The sequence below is a fragment of the Lonchura striata genome, chromosome 15, assembly GCF_046129695.1.
Source record: "Lonchura striata isolate bLonStr1 chromosome 15, bLonStr1.mat, whole genome shotgun sequence".
NCBI lineage: Eukaryota > Metazoa > Chordata > Aves > Passeriformes > Estrildidae > Lonchura > Lonchura striata.
Window position 1 is genome coordinate 1,121,085 of NC_134617.1, and position 24,220 is coordinate 1,145,304.

The following is a 24,220-nucleotide window of genomic DNA, read 5'->3' on the forward strand; positions in this document are numbered from 1 at the left end:
AGTTCAGCTGTGAACCAAAACCAGTTTCATGGGTCAGGTAAGTCATGAAACTACCAAAAAATCCAACAAATTCCCCAAAATGGAATCACCTTTTCCTGACAGGCTTGGTTACAAAAAAGATGGACACCTTGCAGATTTGTGTTATGCCTTCCATGGAAAGAGATGGAATGCCCCCAGATAATCTGTGTTTATCATGGATAACCAGGTGCAATAAGACATCAAAACTCAATTAAACATTAACCTACAGCAACAATTGCTACAGAAGTGACATTTATTGATATTCTGCTGTATTTACAGGTTGAACATTGTAAAACTCCAAAGTGAATGACCACTTGGCAGAAAGCACAGGAGTGCACATTAAATCTACATTTCCAAAGCATCAGAGTCTCTGCTAACACAAATTATAAAAGCAAGAATTACAGGTATGTTAGGAATTGTCTCAAAAGTCCCAAGCCAAAGAAAAAAAAAGGCCTTTGTTTTGCAAGATGGTTTTTATACAAAGTTGCAACATGATCTTTTAGTTTTACACTACAGACCTGTTGGTGAAAACCCCTGGAGAGCCAAAAAGTTGGTGTGCGAAAGGAAAGGATACTACAACACCGAGAATAAAGACTGTTAAAAGTTAATACTTGTGCCACCTCTAAATTCCCAATGACACCTCGGAGCCTGGACTGCAGTGACCCCTTTTCCTCCACAGGCCCCTGGGTGCTGGGGGGCTGCAGCTCTGCCACCCTGCTGACACCTTCACAGGGCTGTCACCTCAGCTCGAGTCACCCTGCGTGCCAGGCAGGACAGGGGGACAGGGATGGACTGGGATGGACAGCAGGACAGGGGGACAGGGATGGACTGGGACGGACAGCAGGACACGGGGACAGGGATGGACTGGGACGGACAGCAGGACAGGGGGACAGGGATGGACAGCAGGACATGGGGGACAGGGATGGACTGGGATGGACAGCAGGACAGGGGGACAGGGATGGACAGCAGGACATGGGGGACAGGGATGGACTGGGATGGACAGCAGGACAGGGGGACAGGGATGGACAGCAGGACATGGGGGACAGGGATGGACTGGGACGGACAGCAGGACAGGGGGATAGGGATGGACAGCAGGACACAGGGACAGGGATGGACAGCAGGACACGGGGGACAGGGATGGACTGGGATGGACAGCAGGACATGGGGACAGGGATGGACAGGACATGGAGGACAGGGAGACAGGGATGAACAGGGACAGGATACAGAGTACAGGGGTGGACAGGACACAGAGTACATGGAGCACACAGGATGGATGGGACACGGAGTACATGGAGCACACAGGATGGACAGCACGTGGAGTACATGGAGGTCCATGGGTTGTACAGGACACGATGCACACAGGCTGGACAGGATGTGGCACATGGGGACTGTACAGGACATGGGCTTACATGGGCTGTGCAGGACACAGAGCACAGACTGTACAGGATGGGGTGTCACAGACTGTACAGGACACAGAGCACACACTGTGCAGGACAGGGTGTCACAGACTGTGCAGGACAGGGTGTCACACACTGTCCAGGATGGGGTGCCACAGACTGCACAGGGTGTCACACTCTGCACAGGGTGTCACACTCTGCACAGGGTGTCACTGCACAGGGTGTCACACTCAGCCCAGCACAGGCAGAGCAGGGCAGCTCCCAGGCTGGAGGAGGAACTAAAGCAAGCCTGGCCCCTGCTGGCCCCGGGACGGCTCCTGCTGCCCAAACACCACAAACTCGGCTGAACAGCTCCATCAGCACTCACTGCAAGAGCTGCTTCAAACATTAGCCACTAATGAGTCAACAATTACAGAATTCTGCGTTAATTATTAAAATTTTACACCTAAAAACAAATCAAAATAAATGCTTCTCCTTTTTTTTTTACTTTTTCCAACAGTACTTTTATTTATTTATTTTAAAGCAGGTGATTATTTTTTCTTCTGCTCCAGAGCCTTGATTCACTTCCTGCAGGTGTCCTGCTGCTTCTTGGGGGGGATTTCACTAATGCAGGAAGACATTTGCCAGAAAACATCTGTTGGAGAAGGATATTGAACACCGACACTGCAGTCAGAGGGTTATTTTGGATAACAGGAGGATGTTGTTCACACAGCACAGGATGTCTAGGGGCTTATGAAGTGTCTCAGCACACAATGATGTGACTCCAGCAAAATTCTCAGGAATCTGTGCGTATTTTATGGGATAACACCAGGATTGTGTCCATTACTGCACTCACAGCTGGAATACTAAACTCCAGCTTTTCACCAGATTCATTTCACCAGGTTGTATTTTCTGGTTTGCACTCATTATTGCCCTCCTAATTTTCTAAAAATTATCCCTGCTCTGAAATAAAACTAATCCCTCACTGTGCCCTTTGCATCACGCCTTGAAGAGGAAATCTAATCTAAGAACAGTAACACACTAAAAATCCAAGTTTTTTGTGGGTTTTTTTCACTCAGAATTCAGGATTAAAGATTTATTTTCAGGGGAAGTATCACAGTTGAAATATTTATGAATTATTCTGGACATTTATCTCAGCATATCTGAAAGTGCTTTTTGAAAATGTTCTAAAATGACACATAAATAAGAATTTAAACACTCCACACCTCCACACAAGCAAAGAGTGAAGCCAGGTCTCTAAAACTGTAATTTCAAACATAGGAGAAGTCTATGCAAAAAGAAACCACAGAGTTCATTTAGGAAATAAAAAATAAAGTTTGGATAAAGGAGCAAAATTTTTTTAAAAATTGTTCAGTCAGACAAAATACAGAGATAAAGCTGACTTTAAATGCTCACATTCTGTGACCATAAACGGGGGGAAATCAACCCTCTGGTGACTCAGCAGGAGTCTGGGAGGACATTACAGATCCTGAGGAGGTCACAAACCAGAACTTTGTTAAACAGAACTGAAACACATGAAGAAATTGGCTGAACTATTTTTACACACTATCACCAGAGGAAAGCAGTGCACAAAGGCTGTTCTGTGCTGCAGGTTCTCCTCACAGCCTGGAAATGAAGTAGAATCATGGGCAATTTGCAGTTTCTAATAAAAGGGAAGTGCATTTGGAAACCCAAGGCTCGGTTTTCAAATCTCAACAATTTAATGACCCCCAATTTAAAGCTGGGGTTGGTTTGGTTTCTTTGACTGTCCCAGCTGCAATTGCCTCTCTGGGGAAATGGAGTGTTATTATGATATTTCTAAAGGGAGCATCATGTTGCATTCCCCAGCTGGGAAGCAACCTATTCCAGGATTTCCTTCCCCTCGGGGAGGGACAGTTAATGCCAGGCCATTATCTGCTGTGAGCAGGAAATTATGCTACAAGGCTTCAGCTACTTAAGCCTCCTCCTTTAAAGCCCCATTAAGGCAGCCAGGCTGAGGCTCAGCACTGAAGCAAAAGACTCCCAGGCACTCAGGTGTTTGTAAGATGCTCAGGCAGGACAGCTCAGGCGTGTGGGAGGGTGTGAGGAGAGCAAAGGTGTGCAAGGCTGTCACTTCTTCAGGAGCCTGGCAGCAGTTTCAAACAGCAGAATTCAGACAAATTGCTCGTTCTGGGACAAAAGCCAAAGGCAGTGGCACGCCCCTCTAACAACATTTTGTGACCTCTCCTCGGGTTTGGGACACACCACGTGTTTCAGGCATGTGATTTATTCTCAAAGACACATTTGCCAAATCCACTGCAGAACCAAGGGGCAGGGGTTTTGTTCTCACAGTATTTAGTCAGGGAATCAAATGAATATCCATTCCCTCACAGCAAAACCTCAGGGAGAAATGTCCAGTGTTTCTCTGCCTCCCATCAGCCAGTCTGGGCTCTGCAGACTCAGAAGCTGGGTAGGGAGTACCAAGAAATAACTGTTCCCTGCTTCCTTGAGTTGTAAAAATATTCAACAATGGAAAGTGTAGCCCAGAAAAGTTATTAAATACAGTTAAAATCAAAGCAGAACAAATTCAGGAAAGCAGAAAATTTACCTTTAGTAAATAAAGAGAACTCTGGTCCTGGGAAGAGTGGAAAACGTATCTGGCATCTTCCTAACCTTTGCATAATTAATAAATCCTCTGAGAAACAGCAGAAAACCTGCAGGGGAGAGACACATTTGTCCAGTTAACACAGGTGTTGCTTCTTCAAGGAGAGGGAGCAGCTGAACCCCTGTCACCACCACAGAGGAACCTCATCACTGGGATGCACGGCAGCTGATCACACAGTAATTATTTTTGGTAGCAGTAACACCTCATCTTTCCATTTCAGGTAACTTCAGAAACAAACTTTCCTTGGGCAACCACAAAACCTTGGACTCCAAACAAGATCCAGTGACTCTCAAAGCAGGAAAGAGAAAATAAAACGAGGAAGGCAACAATCCACTCTTCCATTTAAGATGCAAGAACAGACAAAACATCAGTTACAAGCATTATTCTCTTCTTAACTTCTGGATGATGTCAGGATGCTGCCACAAAGAACTGGCAACAGAAGGACAGTGTTTACACATGCCTTTAAAACCTGAATGTGTTCAGCCAGTGGAGCATGAGGCTCACATTTCATCTGGACATCTACACACACATATTTAACAGCCAGGTATGCTCACAAAATCCTAACTGACTTTACAGAGTTTTTAAGCATCTTTCCCCCCACAGCACTCACCTAGTACAAGGAAGACCCACCAAAGCCAGTACTGGCCATCGAAGTAACCAGGAAAATAGGTGGAGAACTGAAAAACAGCCAAAAAATACAGTTTAGAGCACATGGAAGTTTGTGAACCAACATCTATCCCCACCAATTTTAGCAGTAACCAGATCAGGGCTGCACACAAGAGAACTCATGCAATGCTGCATTTCACCAGCTGCAGGAATGAGTTACCTCCACAAACTGTTATTTATGGTTTTTCTGCACCAGCTCCAACAAGGGGAATGGGACAGATTCAACACCCAGCTATGAACTCTGGCAATCAGTGAGGCATAAGGACACTGGGCAAATATTCCAGTTTTAAATTGTGTCCTGGATGCTTAGAAAGCACAAATACAGGTTCTGAAAGGGCAGAGCAGGCTTGCAGCAGCACAGCACATTCATTACACTGTCAGGTTGGATGGTGTAACAGCTGGGAAAGAAATCCCACATTTGTGGAATCCACTGACAGGACTCCCAATTGGGAAATTAAAGGTACCAACACTGTGAGAGCACTGAAGTTCACAGTTTCAGTATAAATACAGTATCATTCCTCTGGGTTTGTTCTATTCAAGTTTAAAAACCTAACAAAAGGTAAGTTAGTTACTGACATTAAAATCAAATCCAAAGTTAATGTCACCTCCTTCTGTCACACCTCTTAATCCAGCAAAGAGTCCTTAACACCTCTGTACCAAGATGACCATAAAAACTGCCTACAGAAAAGTGAAGAGATGCTGTATTTACAAATTAGAACTCCCAGCCCCAAAAGACAGGGTAGGAAGTGACATGAACACTCTCTACTTCTACTTACAGCCAGCAAGCTGCTTTGCTTGACAGTCAACTTTCAGCCCGGAATGCCATCATTTCACAGGCTCCAAATAAAGATTTCCTGATGGAAATACTCTCTCCCAATCCCTCAAAAAACATAAGAGCAAAAAGCCCGGAGCAGGATGGCAGCTTGCTCCTGGTGCCTGCTCCTGTGCCGCGGGGAGGCTGCAGCAGAGGGCAGCCACGGCCTTCTCCCACTGCTGCTCCAAGGCTCACTCCTGCCACGGCCCTCTTCCCTCTCCTCACCAGCATTTCAGAGATCTCCTTCTTTGCAGAGAGCCTAGGGCACAGCAGGCTGCAGAGGCCGAAGGCAGGGCTGATGTTTTCCCAGGATCAGAGGGGTGCTGCTGCTCAGCACAAACCACACTCTGAGCAGCCCAGTGCCTCTGGCAGACACAGAAAGAATCCCAGAATGGGCTGGGCTGGATCCTACAGCTCCTCTCTTCTGCCACAGAAAAGGACACCTTCCACTATCCCAGGAATCCCTGTCCAGCTTAAACCTGGACACTTCCAGGGATGGAGCACCCCCAAAGCATATCTGGGTGTGCAATCTTTCTTTTCTTTTACTACAATTGTAATTCCAGCATATAAACAGAATACAAGTATGAAAAAGCTCTGTTCTTGTGAGAACTTAAGAGTAAAAAAAAATTTTTTGTTTGTTTTGGGGTGTTCTGATTTTTAAAAAAACACTAACTTTAATTTTTATCTATAGAAAAAAAACTTAAGTTTTAAAGTAAACTAGAAACTCTCTCCTACCAGGAGAGCCCCCAAAGAGTTACCCAACTTAAAACCCACAAACTCACATGTTCATACTGAACAAGTAGTTCAAAAATTATTTCATTATTAAAAAAAAAAAACCAGCTAAATTTATCACTAACTTCAGTATAAGATAAAAATCTGCTGAGGAAAAAAAGAGTATCAGTGTCTGTACGTGGTTTTGCAGCACACAACTCACCCTGACAATAAGGATCCACTTAATAAGAGAGAGACCAAAGCCAGAAATGGCCCCATATCGTCCTGCAGCTGAAGTAGTCAGACAGAAAGACAGGAAAAATCCAATCCAGTTGAAGAGGAATGCCACTGAGAAAGCAGAAGAAAAGCAGCAGGTCAAGACACCTTTATATTCCAAGGAAAAAAAACATAAACCCCTTGCACACATGTTTTTCCTGGTGCTACATAAACATAAATGTGACCCTAACTATTCTGGGTCACTGCTTGGAAAAAAGTTCATTCCATCAGGTACTTACTGAAGAAAGTCAGCATGAAAATGCCATCATTTCCTATCCTCAGCTGGTCAGTGTCATCAAAGTCATCCCGTGTCACAAAGTCATCATCCTGCAATGCAGAGGGAGGCAGCACAAGGGGGATTTAGATCAGTCCAGTCTACACAGCAACCCTACTTCTGGGTGGGACTCTTCAAAACAAGGGCTGGAATCCTAAATCTCAAAAGGCTACAATGCAAGCATGAGAAAATTCTTGTTTCTCATCCTGAAATGGTGCAGGATATGAAATGTTATCTATATAATAGGAAATGTATCTTTATTTTTAATACAGTTGAGATCCAGCATGTTCTTGTTCTCACCGTGAAGAATTCTTCAACTCATCAAAAAATTATCATCTCAGCAAGGAATTTGGCTTCTGTGAAGAAGTGTAATGAGCAGTGGATTTCTCATGCTAGCAGGGGTGGAGGGAATGGCTGAACAAGAGATAATATTGAAAAAACAGAAAAATATAATTCTGATAGAATGGTTTTATCATCCTTGTATCAGCTACAATGACCTCCAGAAAAGTCAACTGAGTAAGCAGCAGGAGTATCAAGGGTAGATATGCCAGACAGCTGAAGAATTAATCCTAAATCTTTTTTAAAAATGAAAAAAAACCAACAAAAACCCCAGTGTCAGTGCACAGGGATACAGCACAGTCCCTCTGTCAGCTTGCCAAGCTAATCTGGCTAGCACATGCTGGCATCACTGAGATGTCTGACATCATCACAGCGCTCACAGGGAAAAAAAAACAGCCACAGGACTCTCAGAAGTGTGGAATATCACCACCCCAGAAAGCTTCAAAAAACACAAAAAAAACCAACACGAGTGTTAAAAGTCATGCCACATGACGGGCAGGAGTTGAAGCTGAGCTGCCCCCAGCAGTGCAGGGACAGGCAGGACACTCACCCTGCCAGGAACCAAGGGAATGGTGGCCTCGGCCTTGCTCCTCTCGGCCTCGTCGTAGCTGGGCAGGGTGGTGGCCACGTTGTAGGACGGTGGCTTCGGGAAGCCTGACTCATCCTTGTAGTCAAAGTAAGCTGCACAAAAACAGTGACACGGGAGGGAACTCAGCACTTCCTCACCACTCCGGGCTGGGAACGAGCAGTGCTCCAGGTGACTCCCAATGAGCCCCATCCCCCAGGCTGTCTGTCCCCTCCCCACCCTTCTGCCCACCCCAGCCTGCTGCCATCCCAAAGCAGAAAGGGAAAAGCACAGGAGCACCTTCTCTGACAGCCAGCAATCCAGAGAACACTCAGTGAACATGTCTGGCTGTGCTTCTGCTTAAACCAACACCACATGCTGTGCCTCTGCTGACTTGGATACTCAGAAACAGTCACGTTTCCAGATCCAAGTGGTTATTAAAGTTATTAGTGACAGGACAGGAGGATGATTCAAAGTCCCATCCTTATGGCCAAGTGCTTAGTTATTGGAAAGTGCAGGAAAAGTGAATTCTTTAAACCCTTTTAAGTAACAAATCCTTTAAGGAAGGGGCACAGCATCATCCAAATGCCAGATAATGAGAAGGGAACCACAAATCCTCCCAGCACTTTGATTTTTAACTGTCTTCAATTTACTGAGAACACTGTGAACTGTAACTTGAACACCCCTTGATGGGATGACATCAGATGAGTGCAGCCAAATTGCATCTCCTAAACCACAAGCAGCGACAGGCTGTGTGGATCAATCCCGACCCTTGCAGCTTGGGAAGGTGCTGCAGAGCCAGCTGTGGATGAGGAGAGCAGTCGGTGGCAGCGGAGCAATGCCAGCCCTCTGCCCAGGTGACAGTACCTGTGCTCTCTGCAGAGATGCTGCTGTAGGGCGGCGGGGCGTCGTTCACCACCGGCACGGCCTCGCCCGGCTCCTCTTCATTCTGCAGCTGAACAGAACCACACCCCGGGGTCAGGGGGCTCCTCGGGGCTCTGACACCACCCCTGCAGCTTGCTGTGTGCACACAACACACTCTTCTGGAAGGACACTGCTCTGCAGCACCGCGGGACGCAGAGCAGCTGCCCAGCCTCCCTCCGAAGCATTCCCACTTGAAATGATCAATCTTTCATCCCTGCTTTAATGTTGTTTTTAAATCCTCTCCTCACACACCTGGACTCCAGCAAAGCACAGCACACAGCTTTGCGGTACCTTTCCATTTCCCTGGCACTTCCTCAGCTCACACTGCTTGGAAGCTGCATTGCATCTGTTTTTAGTCAAAGAAATACAGAGAGCTACCCAACAAAAGGCTCCATTGCTGCCTGTGGCTTTGCTAAGGAAGGATGGATACATTTTCCACGGATACATTACATAATGATGCACAGAAGTATAAATGTTGCCATTTCCCTTCAACCTTTCACACTGCATGACTGAAAAGGAGCGGGTTTATTTTGTGCACTGTGCTTCCCACAGGCTCTGTATAAATAACCAGGAGCTATCACAGATCCAGCATCATCCACACGAGGCAGGTGTGCCATGGCAGCTTTGATCAGGGAGCAGCAGTGCCAGGCCAGAAAGGAGGTTACAGCTGCCATCTCACGTTCTCCTTCCTTCCATTTCCCATCACCTCAGCAGCACAGGCACTGAGGTTTTCTGCAGAATAACTCACCTCAATCAAGCACCTCCAGACTGAAGCACTGGGGTGAGCAGGAGGCACTGCCCTCGTTTGAGATCACCACCAATGTCTCCTCCAGCTCTCCCTCCTGCAATCCCACACATTTGCTCCTGAAGCCATCCAGGATATTTTGCTTTCTTTTCTTTGGAGAGACATGCTGCCATTCTCCTTGAGTGTTTAACACAGGGATGGGGGCGTAGGGGGATGTTCTTATCTTATTTGTATCAGGAGAAAATAAATCAGCTCACTCTTCTAAATGCAGATCTTGGATATCCAAGTGTTCGGTGCTTTGGAGTTTTATTCCTTTGCTGCTTAACATCAAAGATCACAGAATGGTTTGGGTTGGGCCATCTCATTCTACCCTCTGCCATGGGGAATCTCTCACTGTCCCTGGCTCCTCCATGCCCCAGTATCCAACCTGGCCCTGGGCACTGCCAGGGATCCAGGGACAGCCACAGCTGCTCTGTGCCAGTGAAAGTCAATAATCTATAGTCTGCTCCAGATCACACTGCATCCACATCCTCTGTGAAAGTCCTGACTGTGCTTAGCAGATGACAAGTGGTTCTGCTGGCATGTCCAAGGGGTCAGCTGAGAGGGAGAAAAGGGAGGAAATTACACTGGAAAGCACCAGAACAAAATCAGGAGCACTTTCTGCCAGTCCAGGTGCAATAAAACAGCAGAGCACCACCATCCTGCACTCCAGTTCCATGTCAGCTGAAGCTCACTCTGCTGCCCAGGAACATTTTCTGAACAGAATAGGTGGGGAAAAAAGAGTGCTTGGGTCAGCCCCAAGCTTTCTGAATAAGCAGTCCTCACATGACAATGCTGAACCATCTCCTTGAAGAAGGAGAAATGGGTGATCCGGATGAAAATTTAATCCGTGTTCCCGGGAGCAGCTCCCAGCACAGCTGTCAGCAGGACCTGGCCAGATGTGAGCAGAGCAAACAGCCCCAGGGTGTGAGGCCCTGCGGCTGGAGGTGGCAGGACCTGCCTCACCTGCAGCTTTACTGAGCCCCAGGGCACCGAGCAGGGACAGGAGAAGCTGCAGCAACTCCCACCACACCTTCATCTTCTCAAAGCCTTTCCAAGGAACAAAAACGCCTCATTTTATAAACCCCACGGAGCTCAGCATTAGAAGTAAATGCAAACTAACTTGAGAAGCAATTGCCTATTAGGATATGCTTTATTTTTTTTATAAAAAGACAACATTACTCCAGAAATCCCAAGCCACCCTGCACAGAGGAAGAGGGGCAATGAAAGGGACAGGAAAACACAGAGCCAAACTGCTTGATTCAATCTCTGCCCAGAGAGGCTGACCCTGGATCCCTGGGCATGACAGGGGCAAAAAAATATTTAAAAAATTAAGGTCATCCCAACCCAAACTACCCTGTGACTCCATGATTCTCCCAGCTCTGTAGTTTATGAATTCTCAGAAAATGCTCCACCATGCTTATTGTCAGTCTATCCACAAAAATTCAGCACTTCTTTTCTCCCTCTGCCTGTGCAGGACCTGGTCTATCAGCAGGAGGAAAGGCTCTGTCACAGCTGGGACACTCTGCATTCCACGTGCCCTTTGCTACCTGTTCTCCAGGTGAGGGGGTGGCAGAAATTCAACCCCTCATGCCTGTAAGAAAGAAGGCAGCTACAGCCTGAGAGCACAGCCAGGAGGGAGCAGGGAGGAAAGCACCACGTGTGACAACACTGGAAGAAATGAAACAAAGAGGACACAGATATTGAGTGGAATATTAACTCCTACCACTGGTCCTTCTTTCAATAGTAAAAAGAAATACATATTCTTCCACCAATGTAATGTGGGAGAAAGCAGCTGAATTCACTGCTGCCTTCAAACATCCCAGTTCAGGTAATGGATAATGGCACAAAAAATGCAGCTACTTTCTGAAGTTGAGCTGGAGGCTGTAGGAGGTTACAGTTATAGAAAACATATTTTTCTTCTAATGGACAAGGTACACAAATGCCTTCCAGCCTTTTTAATGATTCCAGGCATCTAAAATCAACTAAGTGCCTATTAGCAGAGCAGGGAGGGTTCATGTGACAGGAAGAGTGACTCATCAGGCCTCGCAGGGCTGCACTGCTGCCCCGGCCTGGCCCCGCTCCACCTGCCCTGCGCAGCTCCAGGTACAGACCCGCTCCCAGAGCATCCCCCGAGCCTGCAGAACCCAGAGAGCCCAGTTCAAAGCACTGTCTGACTCCAGGCTGCTCTGCTGAGGCCCTGGGATAATTCTTTCCTAGATTCACTGATGGATTTTAGCTTTTCAGGCAAGGTTCTGGATTTCGTGGCATAGAAAAATAAGACAGGCTTTACAGCCATGCATGTAGTTACTGAAACAGCTTGGCTGGGATTTTTTTCACCAGACTGCTAAAACAACAGAAAGTTAACTGACAGAACACCCAAGGATATTTATTTTCAAAAAAAAGAACCAGCATCAGAAGGCTGGCAATGAGCAGGACATCACCTCTGGTTGCCACTTGCCCTGACCGAGACCTGTCCCATATAAATACACAGCACAGCAACATAAAAGTTAAAATCTTCCAAGCTGTTTGGAAATATTTCCATGTAAACTTTGAAGAAAGCATTTCCAATAAATATATTGGTTAATTCTTCCAAATTTTCTAAACTCAGCATATGGGCTGCTCTCATAGTTTTGAGTCTTTATTTTTTAACTCCCCTTTGCCAAGTTCTGAGGCTGCACATGTAAATATTCTTTACACTAAATCAGCAACACTACATTAAACCAACATTACTACAAGCTTGGCCTTAGCAATAGATCACATATCATTACATATCTTCAGCCTTTTGGAAGTAAATTAAAGTCACTGCCAACTCTGAAAAGCAGAGTTATTTTTACTGACTTTCACTTTTCTTAATTAAACACACCCTGATTTAAAATCCTGACTTTTGCTCGATGTTGTTGCAAATTCCTGTAACTTAATATCAGCTTATTAATCAGCAGGAATAATGATAAGCTAGCAGACAAGCCAACCCACACCCTGCAGCTCTCTCCCTGATGAGCAAATAACTGTTTTCTCCCATTTTCTCTTCCATTTCCCCGGAGCAGTGACAGCTCTGAGTGTCTGGCCCAGCCCCTCACTGGCACAGGTGTGTTGGGCACCTCTCAGGTGGCACATCTGGCACCCGTGCCAAGCCACCCCTCCCTGGGGAGATGCTGACGCTGCTGCCCGAGCCCTGAGCAGAGCCCAGCCCTGGGACTGACCTCCCTACGGTGCCAACCCGAGAATTTCCCCATGGAAAGGGGGCTCAGGCCTTGGCAGGGGCTGCCCAGGGGCGTTTGGAGTGCCCATCCTTGGAGGTGGCACCTGGAGGTGGCACTCAGTGCTCTGGGCTGGGGACAAGGTGGGCATGGGGCACAACTTGGACTCGATTTTTCCAAACCGAGTGACTTTGGGAATCTGAGGCACTCCTCCCTTTTAACAAAGGACTGAAAACTGTGCCCCCACTCCCCAAGCCCAGCTGTTTCTCCCCAGCTGGAGCAGCTCCCTGGCACCCAGTGAGCACACTCAGAGCAGCAGCATCCAGCTGAGGGGGGCGATGGCAACAACCCCGTGAGCCACCAAAAGGCAAAACCACAAACCAAAACCAATTTTATGTCCATAAAATACAACCTGTGCTCATGAGGGTGTTGTCCTCTGACTCACTGCAGCCAAGGCATGACACCACAGAAATGCTCCTCAATCCTGGGAAACAAGCTGGTCTAATTCCCTCATTTCTGTTCAAACAGGGAGTTAGACTGGTCTGGACAGACTGGAAACAAGCACTTGGGCCAGCACAAACCTGTGCCACACACTGGCCTTAGACTTGAGAGATCGAGGTCTTAATATGGAAAAAATAGGTTTTAATCTGGGATAGCTGTAATTAAATTTCCCACACTTAAAGCATAAGGCCTTCTCATAATATTTAGAATCAGATTAATATTCTTCTGGACATTAGGGTATTTTGATAAGACTTCTAAACATTTTAAAATATCACATTTTTTAAATGGTCATATGAAGAAGGTTAAGTATCTTCCATAGAAAAAAAAATCCCATTGTGCCAGCATAGATCAAATTTGGATATTTCACAACAGGCAGGAACAGAATGACTGGATAGCCCTTGATACTGAATTTTGCTCACCTGTCCCTATGACAAAGGATCAGAATTCACACACAAACACAGAACTTTTGATCCTTGCTTTCTGTATGGTTACTTCTAAGTCATGATGCCAAACCCACAGAAAAAGGTTGCTCATCTCCTGGGAGCACTTAACAACCCAAAGCCCTTGGGGATTGTTCCTACAGCTGCTTCCCAGTGGGGTTACTGAGCCCCACTGAATTTTAGTCATGAGAGCAAAGTTACTAAAAAAGCCCAACTCAGAGCTCAACACCATCCTGGTGCCTGAGATAATACTGTATTTAAAAGTTTGCATGCAAAGCTATTTTCTCCTGCTACACAAGCTGTGAGATGACCCTGGACTGCTGCTGCTTTCCTGCCTTTCCCACATCCTTTGATTTTTAGGGACAGAATGTATTTAAATTCTATAATAACTTTTTCACACAGAATCACTAAACCCTTGCAAACTTACCTGATGGGTACTGTTGCCTACAGAGGTGGATGTTTCAGAGGAAAATAACCAGATTTTGGTCACCTGAGCACAGCTGAGACTGGACACAGGGCAGAGGCTGCACAAACAATTTCACTGCAATTTTTCTAAATTTACTGGGTTTATGTCAATGGCATTTCCTATTCTGCTTACAAACAGAACAAAATACATAAATAAATATGCAAACAACCTACCCTGCAACTTTTCTTACCATTCTTATCTTTAGCCAGCACATTTTGCACACTGCAAGGACCTCACTGAGGAAACAGTCACTGACATTTCTGATTCTAACTGCTTACATGAAAAGATTTGGGATGTTCTCATTTTTTGTTTCAAGATGTGTGCCCATTTCAGCTGAAAAATTAAACACAATCTTAAGGTACACACAAGGCAGGAACTGGTATCTGCCTCCCTGTTCCACTCCAGCCTCCCCAGATATTAAAGAAGCATTGTAGCCCTTCATGGATTTCAACTCTATTACCATTCTATTTCCAGCAATGTATTTCTTCTACAATTTTCACAGAACAAAAAACAAACAAACAAAAAAATCTTTCTTCCTTATTTTTCCCATCGACACCTCCCTTTATGGAATGATTCATGATCCATGTAAACCTTCAACAAGTGGAACAGGAAGACACAATACTTAAAAAGGAATACATCTTCATTATTTAACACTCCCACCATTTCCTAGGTGGGTTTACATTACTCATACACCTCACATGTATTTTTGAACGCTTCAAGTGCAAAGCATGCCTGGAAAACACAGAGTGTAAATAAACCTGTTAAAGCTGGGCTATTTTTTCCAGAATGGAAGGTAATTTCTATTCCAAGGATGAAATACAGTTCTGCCAACTGAACTCTCAATCCAGGGTTATGCTGGAAAGGCTTTAAGTCCACTAATCCCAACAACATCCCTGTATAACTTTCCCAAAGGCAGACTGAAATGACAACAGCCTCTCAATGTCCCTTTTTGGGACACAGCAGTGCCCGGAATAACAGTACCAGGGTGGACTGCAACTCTCTGTCCTTCTTCCCAAACCTCTCCATTCCCACCTCCACAAGCACCTGGCCTGCAGAGGAGGATCCAAATCCAGCAGCCTGAGCCTGTCCCTGCCCTGCTCCCCATGGAAGGGGTGGGGGAGGCTGAAATCCCTTCTCCAGAGTTTCAGTTTTATTTTGCACGGGGCTGCACTTCCTCAGTACGTGAGCGGACATCACTTTTTGCAGGCTACTTTTTATCAGATTATCTCGTGCCTGAACAAAGCCATGGGCTAGGAAGTTGGCTTTGGAAAATAAATGAGTGCACAGCCCTTGCACACTGTCCACGATGGTGAACAGACACGGGCTGGGAGTTTGCAGGGAAGAAAGAGGCTGCTGATGGAGCACAGCCCACATTCCCACCTTCCCACATCCCACCTGCACGGCTGAGGAAGGGCTGGGAGAGGAGAGGAAACACACAGATAAACTGGGGTATCGAGTTCTGTTGTGCTCAGATCATGGTCACTAACTCTCACCTTTTTTCCTGAAATTACAGACAATTGAGGAATCCTACAAATACTGTGCAGGTTCCACAGTGCCCACACCTCAGTGCTGCTCCTACATACACATGGATACATCAGGAACCCATCCCAGAGTGAGAGTTACATATCCCTGGCATGCTTGGACAATCAACTTACCAGTACAGGAACCACCTACCTATATAACCAATTCCATTAATGCATTACCCCATCACCCAAAACCATCAAGCTTTAAAAATTCCTCCACTGACTCATTATCCAATAATTTAAAGGATTAAATGAGCTCGTTTTGAATTTCTCCAGGCTACCTCCACTGAGTCCTGTATTCACTCTAGCCCTTGCAGTTACCACTTCACTATCAGTCTCTCTTCCTTGGCACATGGTACATTCATTATTGTACATTCCCACACACAATAAGTTTCAAAATATGGGGGAGAAATTGGCACATTCAATGCTGCAGAAACTCTCCCACTCTCTCATCCTCTCTTTATCTAAATCTCAACTGCATCTCCACAGCTTGCAGGGTTTTGAAGCAGCACAAGCATTAGCAGCCAGTTCAGTGGTACCACACTTCGCAACGGGAACACCTGGGTTCTGGCAGAGGACAAGAAGCAATTTCTAAACAGCTGCACAAAAGTAAATACATTTACATGTGAGAATCTGCCTCTCATTCCAGTTTAACCAGTGGCTCCACAGGCCTCCATTATGTGCTTGTCTTTAGCAGTGCAAATCCTCTGGCACAGCCTGGATCCCTAATCTCCGCAGATGAGTCCGCCCTGGCTCTGCCGAGGTGTGAGCAGACACAACACCGAGCTGGCAAACAACAGCTTTACACACTCCTCTCTAGGGAAACCAGGAGTGTGTGCATCAGCCAGGGAACACCACAGCGGGCAGCAGGGTCCTTCAGTGACTGTGTCACCCATCCCCACTGCTCCGGGCGATGGGACACGCTGCACATCCCTTGGGAAAGACATTTGTGAAGACACTTGTTGGGGTCAACACCACCAGCAGGACTCTGCCAGGAAAGGCGATTAGTGCAGAAATCTGGTTATCTGTCCCTAGCAGGTCCCAGACAACACAAAGAGATTTGTCATTGTAAGTGAGCACATATGTCTAGCACTGAACAATAAAAAAAAAAAAAAAAAAAAAACAACAAACCTAAGTTTTACTTAACTTCTACATTTCCAGTATGTAAAAACACAGAAAACACAGAGACCTGCAGCTGTCAGACGAGACAAGTACTCCGTCCCATGGGAGTGTATCTCAAACTCTGCCGAGCGCCAGCCTACCCACGCCGGGAATGCTACCCAGGAAAAGTCACAACACAGCGATTTCTTGGGAGAGCCTGGGTTCAGCAGGAGCGAGCTGTCTGCTGTTTTGATGGATTTCTGCATTACTCTAAGTAAAGAATTCTCCATGTTTGATGTCGGAAAGGCGCCTGCCAGAACTGGGTCACAGCGGGGCTGACACCCGGCCCTCTCCGCGGGGCCGGCACTGCAGACAAACGGGAGGAGGGAGCGCAGAACGACCCCAATTGCCCAGGGAGCTCTTTCGGGCCAGCCCTGGCCTCGGGGCAGTCCGCACGCTCAAGATGGAAGGAGCCTAACGGTGACCTCGGCACGACGCGGAGCGGGGCGGTTCGCCGGCCGCGGCGGGGAAGGACCGGCGGGTCAGCGCCCGGCGCCAAGGTCGCCGCGGGGACCGGGCGAACGCCGGGACGGAGCAAACAGCGGCCCCGGCCCCGTGCGGGCCCCAGCCCCAGGACGGAGCAAACAGCGGCCCCGGCCCCGTGCGGACCCCAGCCCCAGGGCAGAGCAAACAGCGGCCCCGGCCCCGTGCGGGCCCCAGCCCCAGGGCAAACAGCGGCCCCGGCTCCGTGCGAGCCCCAGCCCCAGGGCAAACAGCGGCCCCGGCCCCGTGCGAGCCCCAGCCCCAGGACGGAGCAAACAGCGGCCCCGGCTCCGTGCGAGCCCCAGCCCCAGAGCAAACAGCGGTCCCGGCTCCGTGCGAGCCCCAGGGCAGAGCAAACACCGGCCCCGGCTCCGTGCGGGCCCCAGGGCAGAGCAAACAGCGGCCCCGGCCCCGTGCGGGCCCCAGCCCCAGGGCAGAGCAAACACCGGCCCCGGCTCCGTGCGGGCCCCAGCCCCAGGGCAGAGCAAACAGCGGCCCCGGCCCCGTGCGAGCCCCAGCCCCAGGGCAGAGCAAACAGCGGCCCCGGCTCCGTGCGAGCCCCAGCCCCAGGGCAAACAGCGGCCCCGGCCCCGTGCGAGCCCCAGGGCAGAGCAAACAGCGGCCCCGGCCCCGTGCGGGCCCCAGCCCCAGGGCAAACAGCGGCCCCGGCCCCGTGCGAGCCCCAGGGCAGAGCAAACAGCGGCCCCGGCCCCGTGCGGGCCCCAGCCCCAGGGCAGAGCAAACAGCGGCCCCGGCCCCGCACGAACCGCGGGCACACCCCGCCCCGAGCCCGGCCCGGCCCCCGCGGCCTCCGCCCCGGGCGCTGCCGCCAGCGCAGGCCCCGCGGCCGCGGGAGCCGCCCGGGCCCGGCCCCGCCGCCCTCACCTGCTGGTAGCGGCCGGTGCTGGGCTCGGCGGCCGCCATGGTGCGCTGGGTGCGGGCCCGGGCGCTGCTCGCTGCGGGCTCCGCTCGCTCCCGCCCTCCCCGTCACGCTCGGCCGCGCCGCCTCCCGCCCCGCCCGCCGCCGGAGCCGCCCCGGGCCGCCGGCGGCGCTCCCGAGGGGCCGCGGGGCCGGCGAGGCTGGGAGGGAGCTGCGACTGCAGCGAGTCCAGGCTGCGACCGACGCCCGCCCGGTCCCCAGCCCACAGCACCCAGTGCCAGCTCCAGCCCTTCCTGGGACACCCCAGGGATGGGATCCAAACCCCCCCGGACAGTTCCAGTGCCTGACACCCGTTTCCATGGGGAAATTCCTGCTGATGTCCACCCTGAGCCTGCCCTGGTCCAGCCTGAGGAGTCCTCCTCAGCAGAAGTTTCCTGAGGAATCTAATCTACTCCTGTCCCTGTTCCTGGGAGCACAGCCTGACCCCACCCTGGCTGTCCCCTCCTGTCAGGAGCTGTGCAAAGCCACAAGTTTTCCCCGAGCCTCCTTTCTTCTCCAGGCTGAGCCCCTTTCCATGGGGAAATTCCTGCTGATGTCCAGCCAGAGCCTGCCCTGGCCCAGCCTGAAGCCATTCCCTCTCCTCCTGTCCCTGTTCCTGGGAGCACAGCCTGACCCCACCCCGGCTGTTCCCTCCTGCCAGGAGCTGTGCAGAGCCACAAGTTCACCCTGAGCCTCCTCCAGGTTGAGCCCCTTTCCCAGCTCCCTCAGGAATTCTCCAGCCCCTTCCCAGCTCCGTTCCCTTTCCTGGACACGCTCCAGCCCCTCAATGTGTCTCTCACCATGAGGGGCTCAGAACTGGACGCAGCATTCAAGGCGCTTCAGCAGTGCCAGCACAGGGGACAGTCCCTGCCCTGCTCCTGCTGCCACACGATTGCTGAGACAGGCCAGGTGCTGTTGGCTTCTTGCCCTCCTGGGCACACGCTGGTTCCTGTTCAGCTGCTGTCAACCAGCATCCCCAGGTCCTTCTCTGCTGGGCTGGTTTCCAAGCAGGACAGCTCCACCGGGGCTGGAGGTGAGGGAGCAAGCCCGGAGCCAGCCTGGCTGGGTGCAGGGAGCCGTGGGAATGCCGAGAGCCAGCCATGTCCCCAGCGCCACCACAGCCGCAGGAGCCACCCCACAAGCTCCGTGCACTACATATAATGGACATTGTGGAACTGAAGTATAATTTTCAGAGTGGAAGCTGCCACAGGATGTGTTAGTGAAACCTAGGGAGTCAGGAAATTGATGTAAAGCCATGCTGCCTCAGCAGAGACACACCAGAGCCAGCACTGAGGAACCAGCCCTGTGTGAGGCACACTGACCAAGCCTGGGTCACACATGACCCCAGCCATCCCTGTCACCACACGGGCAGGGAACAGGCCAGCAGCTGCTGCACCAAACACGAGGTGTTTGCCGTCAGATCTTCCATACCCACAGGGAGCAGATGGTGTTGAGCTCCTTCTTTCCAAAAGGAGCACGTGTAGGAAACCACGCAGTGAGAGAAGTTGGTTTATTCTGAGTTCTTCAGTGTTACATTGGCCAAAACACTTCTCAGCTTGTGTAACATTTGTTTTCTACATGTGCGGTTCAGCTCTAGTCAGGCTTGCACATCAATCCCTAAGGTGGATGAGATTTAAATATATCAGCTTTAGGATAAGGAAGGCTGAATCAGCCCCGCTGGGATTCCAAACTGCAAATTCAGAGAGTTGCAAGCATTGAAGCCCGAGGACATGGTTTTGAACTGCACACTCAGTCATAAATACAGGCCTCAATGCTCATTATTCCCTACCATAATCAGCCTGGATTCTTTCCTCCCTGTATTTTGCCTTTGAGGGGTAGGGAGTTCATCGATGTCTTAGTGAGATGAATGAACATCCCAGCTCTCATGCTGAAGGAGAGGCAGGAACCGTGAAGGATTTTAGCGATGAATAACCTCAAAGAGTGGCTCCTGAGAAATGCGGGAGACACAAGGATGAGGCAGGGTTCTTGCAACACAGGTGCCTTTGAAGGAGCTGGAACAAGAGCTGCAGACTCTGGTTTCACCTTTCCACAAGACTCTCCATTTGCACTGAGCCTTTCCCTGCAGTGAGGAGCTGTCCTGATGACGTGCATGGATTTACTCGCTGCTGAGGTGGGATTACACCCCTAAGTAAGGCTGTGGCAGCAGTGGTAATTAGCTGCACAGTGATTGACTTGGACAACACAGAGACTAAAATAAGATTCAACCTGTGCATGTCCTCAGAGAAAATGCTGGATCTTATCCTGGAGAAATTGTGAAACCATTTGTGTCAAAGCCATTTTGGGGCCAGTGGAGGCAAATCACGGCCTAATTAGCCCATCTAGTCTGAGCATGACTGACTCCGGAGGGGTAAGGGCAATTCCTTCCAGCCTCTCTCCCTGCATTTATTTTTGTTTTCTAAGGTGGGGAAGGAAGCTCAGTAGAAAGATGATGCTGTGGTTAAAGCACATGACTGGTTCTGCTTTCATTTCCCAAGTGGTTTGAGGCAAATCACTTCATGCCTCTGTGTTTTTGGTCTTTTTCTCCAGTAGAAAATGTCTTTTCTCCCAAGAGACACTTGAAGCTTGAAGTCATTGATTTTAGTGACTTCCGTACGGGATGTGCTGTGAAAGTATTTCAAGGCAATTGAAAGTATGACAAGTAGTGGAGTGAGTCCTCTGAAATCTTGGAGCTAAACATTTGTTCCTTTAATTATTGTGTACAACTGAGCAATAAAGGGAACACTTTTAATGTGCACTTTGTAATAAATATTGAACACTAAAAGCTAAATAATAAACTTCAAAAGCAGGGTGTGTAAGCTAAACTAGTAAGAACTGAGTAGGACATTAAAGCTAGATCTTTGTTCTAACCTTTTAGTGCTAAATTACCCAATTAAAAAAAATCAAAATGTTCACATGACAGAAACATTTTGTCATCCATCCAAAAGTAGTCCTGTGTCCCTGGAGGCAGAGACACTCCATGTGCAAGAATCGGATTCACAGGGTTTGAATATACATAGATGTCATTTCCCACTGTGGAATAACATCCTGAATTAGAGTTGTATAGTTAAGCTGGAGAGATTTGTTAAGGATTAATAAATGCTGTCTAACAGATGCTCCTCCCCAAAATATCACTTGGCCACAAAGACTTTTTATGCTTGAGATCATCTTGTGCTTGAATAATCTTTGATCTTTTTGCCCAAAAATGTGAAACTGTGTCTGGCCCATCCCTGGAAGTGTCTAAGGCCAGGTTGTATTGGGCTTGGAACCACCTGGGATGGTGGAATGCTCATGGCACGGGGTGAAAGTGGATGATCTTAAGGTCCCTTCCCACCCAAACCGTTCTGTGGCTCTGCCCCTGCCCAGGGAAGCTGCCCCACTGCCTCGGAAGCAGCAGGTTCTGCAGGTGTGGGGTTTTGGACATGCAGGCAGCTGCAATTTTGGTGTTTATCGCAGCAACAAAAGCCACTCGGTCACATGGGGTCTGCTGGAACGAGGAGAGCCCCAGCGAGCCCAGCCACACGTCCCACAGCCGGGTGGGAGCCGTGCCTTGCTCACTGGTGTGGAAAATGATGGCCCAGTAAGCCACGAGTATTGTGAGGAGGAGGAATGAAAACAACAGTGGCGTTGAATTGGAAGAATTCCCCAATGGGAGTTCTCTTCCCCTGAAAGCCAGCAGCAGAACCGAGGTGCAGATATGGGGGGATGCAGTGAGGTGTGCTGGATGGTGCACGGGGCACACAGAGCTGAGCTCCAAATTGCCTCCACATAGCATAGCCAGCTCAGTCCAGCCTGACTTCAGGGTCAGCTCAATGCCCTTCGTTGCTCCATTGTTCTTCACCCTACTGGAGAAATAACAATTAACCAATGGTTAATTTAACCTTGCTATCCAGGTTAAATCCCTTACTGCTTCGGCTGGCAATTTTGAACCTGGTGAGGAGTGAGGTCCTGACAGATTTGTCATGGGAACGTCACCAGCAAAATGGGAAGGGACTGGCATGGGTGCTCTCCAGAGCTGCCTGTTCATGCATTGCCCTACACATCGGCTTGTTGTGACCCCAAAAATATCCTTAACTAGGACTTGGGTGCTGCTGGGAGAGCTAGGATGTGCATGGAGCTTGCAGGAAAGAGCAGCTCTACTCCAGATCTATTATTTCTCCTTTTCTTATAAATTGGGGTCAGAAGGTAAATGGAACATGCTGGAGCAGGAAAGGGTGACTGATGGTGTATATTAAAAAGACTCTTTAATTACAGGAATTACAGAGAGGATTCTTCATGGAGATAATTTTTTAATTGTTGCTGTTTTCAGGAAAATAATCCCAGTGCTCCCAAGCAGTTCCCAATAGCAAAAGCCCTGGTCTCTGAGCACTGCTGAGTCTGATCCCTTCAAGATGGGGCAAAAGAAAATGCTGTGCTTGTTAGAGCTCCCGCATTAAACTTCAACTTCTCCTGAAGAGAAGTGTTTGTTTCCTTCCATCTGCTGCTTTTGCAAGGAAGGGAAATCAGCCTGTTCAGACACCAGGAAGTTCTTCATCACGGGAACAGCTCGCTGTAAATGCAGGAACAATAACGGGCAGAAATTACCATACCTAAAAATACCCAGCACGGCCCAGGCCGGAGCAGCCCGGAGGAGCACAGGGTGGATGGAGCGTGTGGATCCACAGGATGTGCTGGGCGTGGGCAGCGCGGGGGCACCTGCCTGGCTCTGCTGCAGTTTTTGCTTTCACCAAAACATGTTTTGCTTTTACGGGGAGCTGTCGGCTCCTCCTGCATCTTTGTGCACTGCAGCTGCTCAAGCCGCTGGCAGGGGAGATGAAAGCCACACCTGTGCAGTCAGAGCCCTCCAACACCTGGATTTCACCGACCCCATCCCCACAACGGCGCTGTGTGAGCAGCTCTGGCGGAAAGGCAGCAGCTCTCCACTCGTCCCAGGAGAGCCAGGGATGAGGTGATGAGCCAGGTGGAGGCAGGGGATGAAGTGATGCTGTCCACAGGCCACTCTGAGGGCAGACAAAGCCCACAACCCGCAGCTCACCCGGTTGTTGCCCTAGAGCTCACCGCCGAGGGAAGCCCGTGGTGTCTCCTGCCATCAATTCCTATGCGGGCTGTGCCTCCGGTATTTGCTTTTCCGAAATTTCCGAGCGCCGGCCGCGTTTCCCTGGTAACGCCGAGCGAGCCGCTGAGGATTCTTTGGGGAGCGGCGGTGCCGATGCTCTCTCCGCGCCGAGCCCTGCAGCAGTTTTGGCTTTGCACACCAGAATCTGCACTTGTGCCACAACAGGGGTGGAGCCCTGCAGCAGTTTTGGCTTTGCACACCAGAATCTGCACTTGTGCCACAACAGGGGTGGAGCCCTGCAGCAGTTTTGGCTTTGCACACCAGAATCTGCACTTGTGCCACAACAGGGGTGGAGCCCTGCAGCAGTTTTGGCTTTGCACACCAGAATCTGCACTTGTGCCACAACAGGGGTGGAGCCCTGCAGCAGTTTTGGCTTTGCACACCAGAATCTGCACTTGTGCCACAACAGGGGTGGAGCCCTGCAGCAGTTTTGGCTTTGCACACCAGAATCTGCACTTGTGCCACAACAGGGGTGCTGTGGGAGCTCCCAAGGTGTGTGTGCAGGTCAGCTGTGCGCTCACCGGGTGGGCAGCATCCTGGAGAAAGGACTGAAGCAGCTCCAGGGTGGGAAGGTCCAGACCTCAGCCAGGTCCCCATCGCCTCCATCCCAGCGGGGCACAGCCCCTGCTTAGCCCGGCACCTCGGTGCTGTGCCTCTGAGCCCTCCGCTGCCGTGATTCCACCGGGGGCCGCGGGAGCCCTGGGTCTGTCGCACCGAATGGCCCCGGTGGCACAAGTGAAGAGCTGTGTCCCGCAGAGCCAGGGCCAGGCTGCCCTGCCTGCCCTGCGGGAGAGCCGGGAATGCCGCTGCTGCCAGCTCCTCACCTGCCCCTGGGCTGACACCGCTCATGGAAACACACGGCCGTGGAATTTATTTCGTGTCTGTGGCCTAAAACTCTCCCCGTGTCTGCCCACAGCCTGCCACACCCATCATTCCATCCCAGCGCAAACCAAGGGCTCTCCAGGAAGAGACAATACCCGGAGCACTGGTTCTAGCCAGGTCATTTAAATTATTAAAATGAGA

At 49.6% G+C, this 24,220-nt stretch overlaps 1 protein-coding gene across 1 annotated transcript; it reads right to left on the minus strand.

The window, feature by feature from the left end:
* Positions 1–253: 253 nt before the first annotated feature.
* Positions 254–18,173, minus strand: NDFIP1 (Nedd4 family interacting protein 1). The gene is made up of 8 exons (XM_021541274.3): positions 18,051–18,173; positions 8,551–8,638; positions 7,669–7,799; positions 6,745–6,832; positions 6,453–6,577; positions 4,649–4,715; positions 3,982–4,087; positions 254–2,049 (listed from the first exon to the last, which is right to left on the minus strand). Exons 1-7 carry the CDS (start codon positions 18,087–18,089, stop codon positions 3,984–3,986), a joined length of 642 nt encoding a protein of 213 aa, XP_021396949.1. The 5' UTR covers positions 18,090–18,173; the 3' UTR covers positions 254–2,049; positions 3,982–3,983.
* Positions 18,174–24,220: the final 6,047 nt, after the last annotated feature.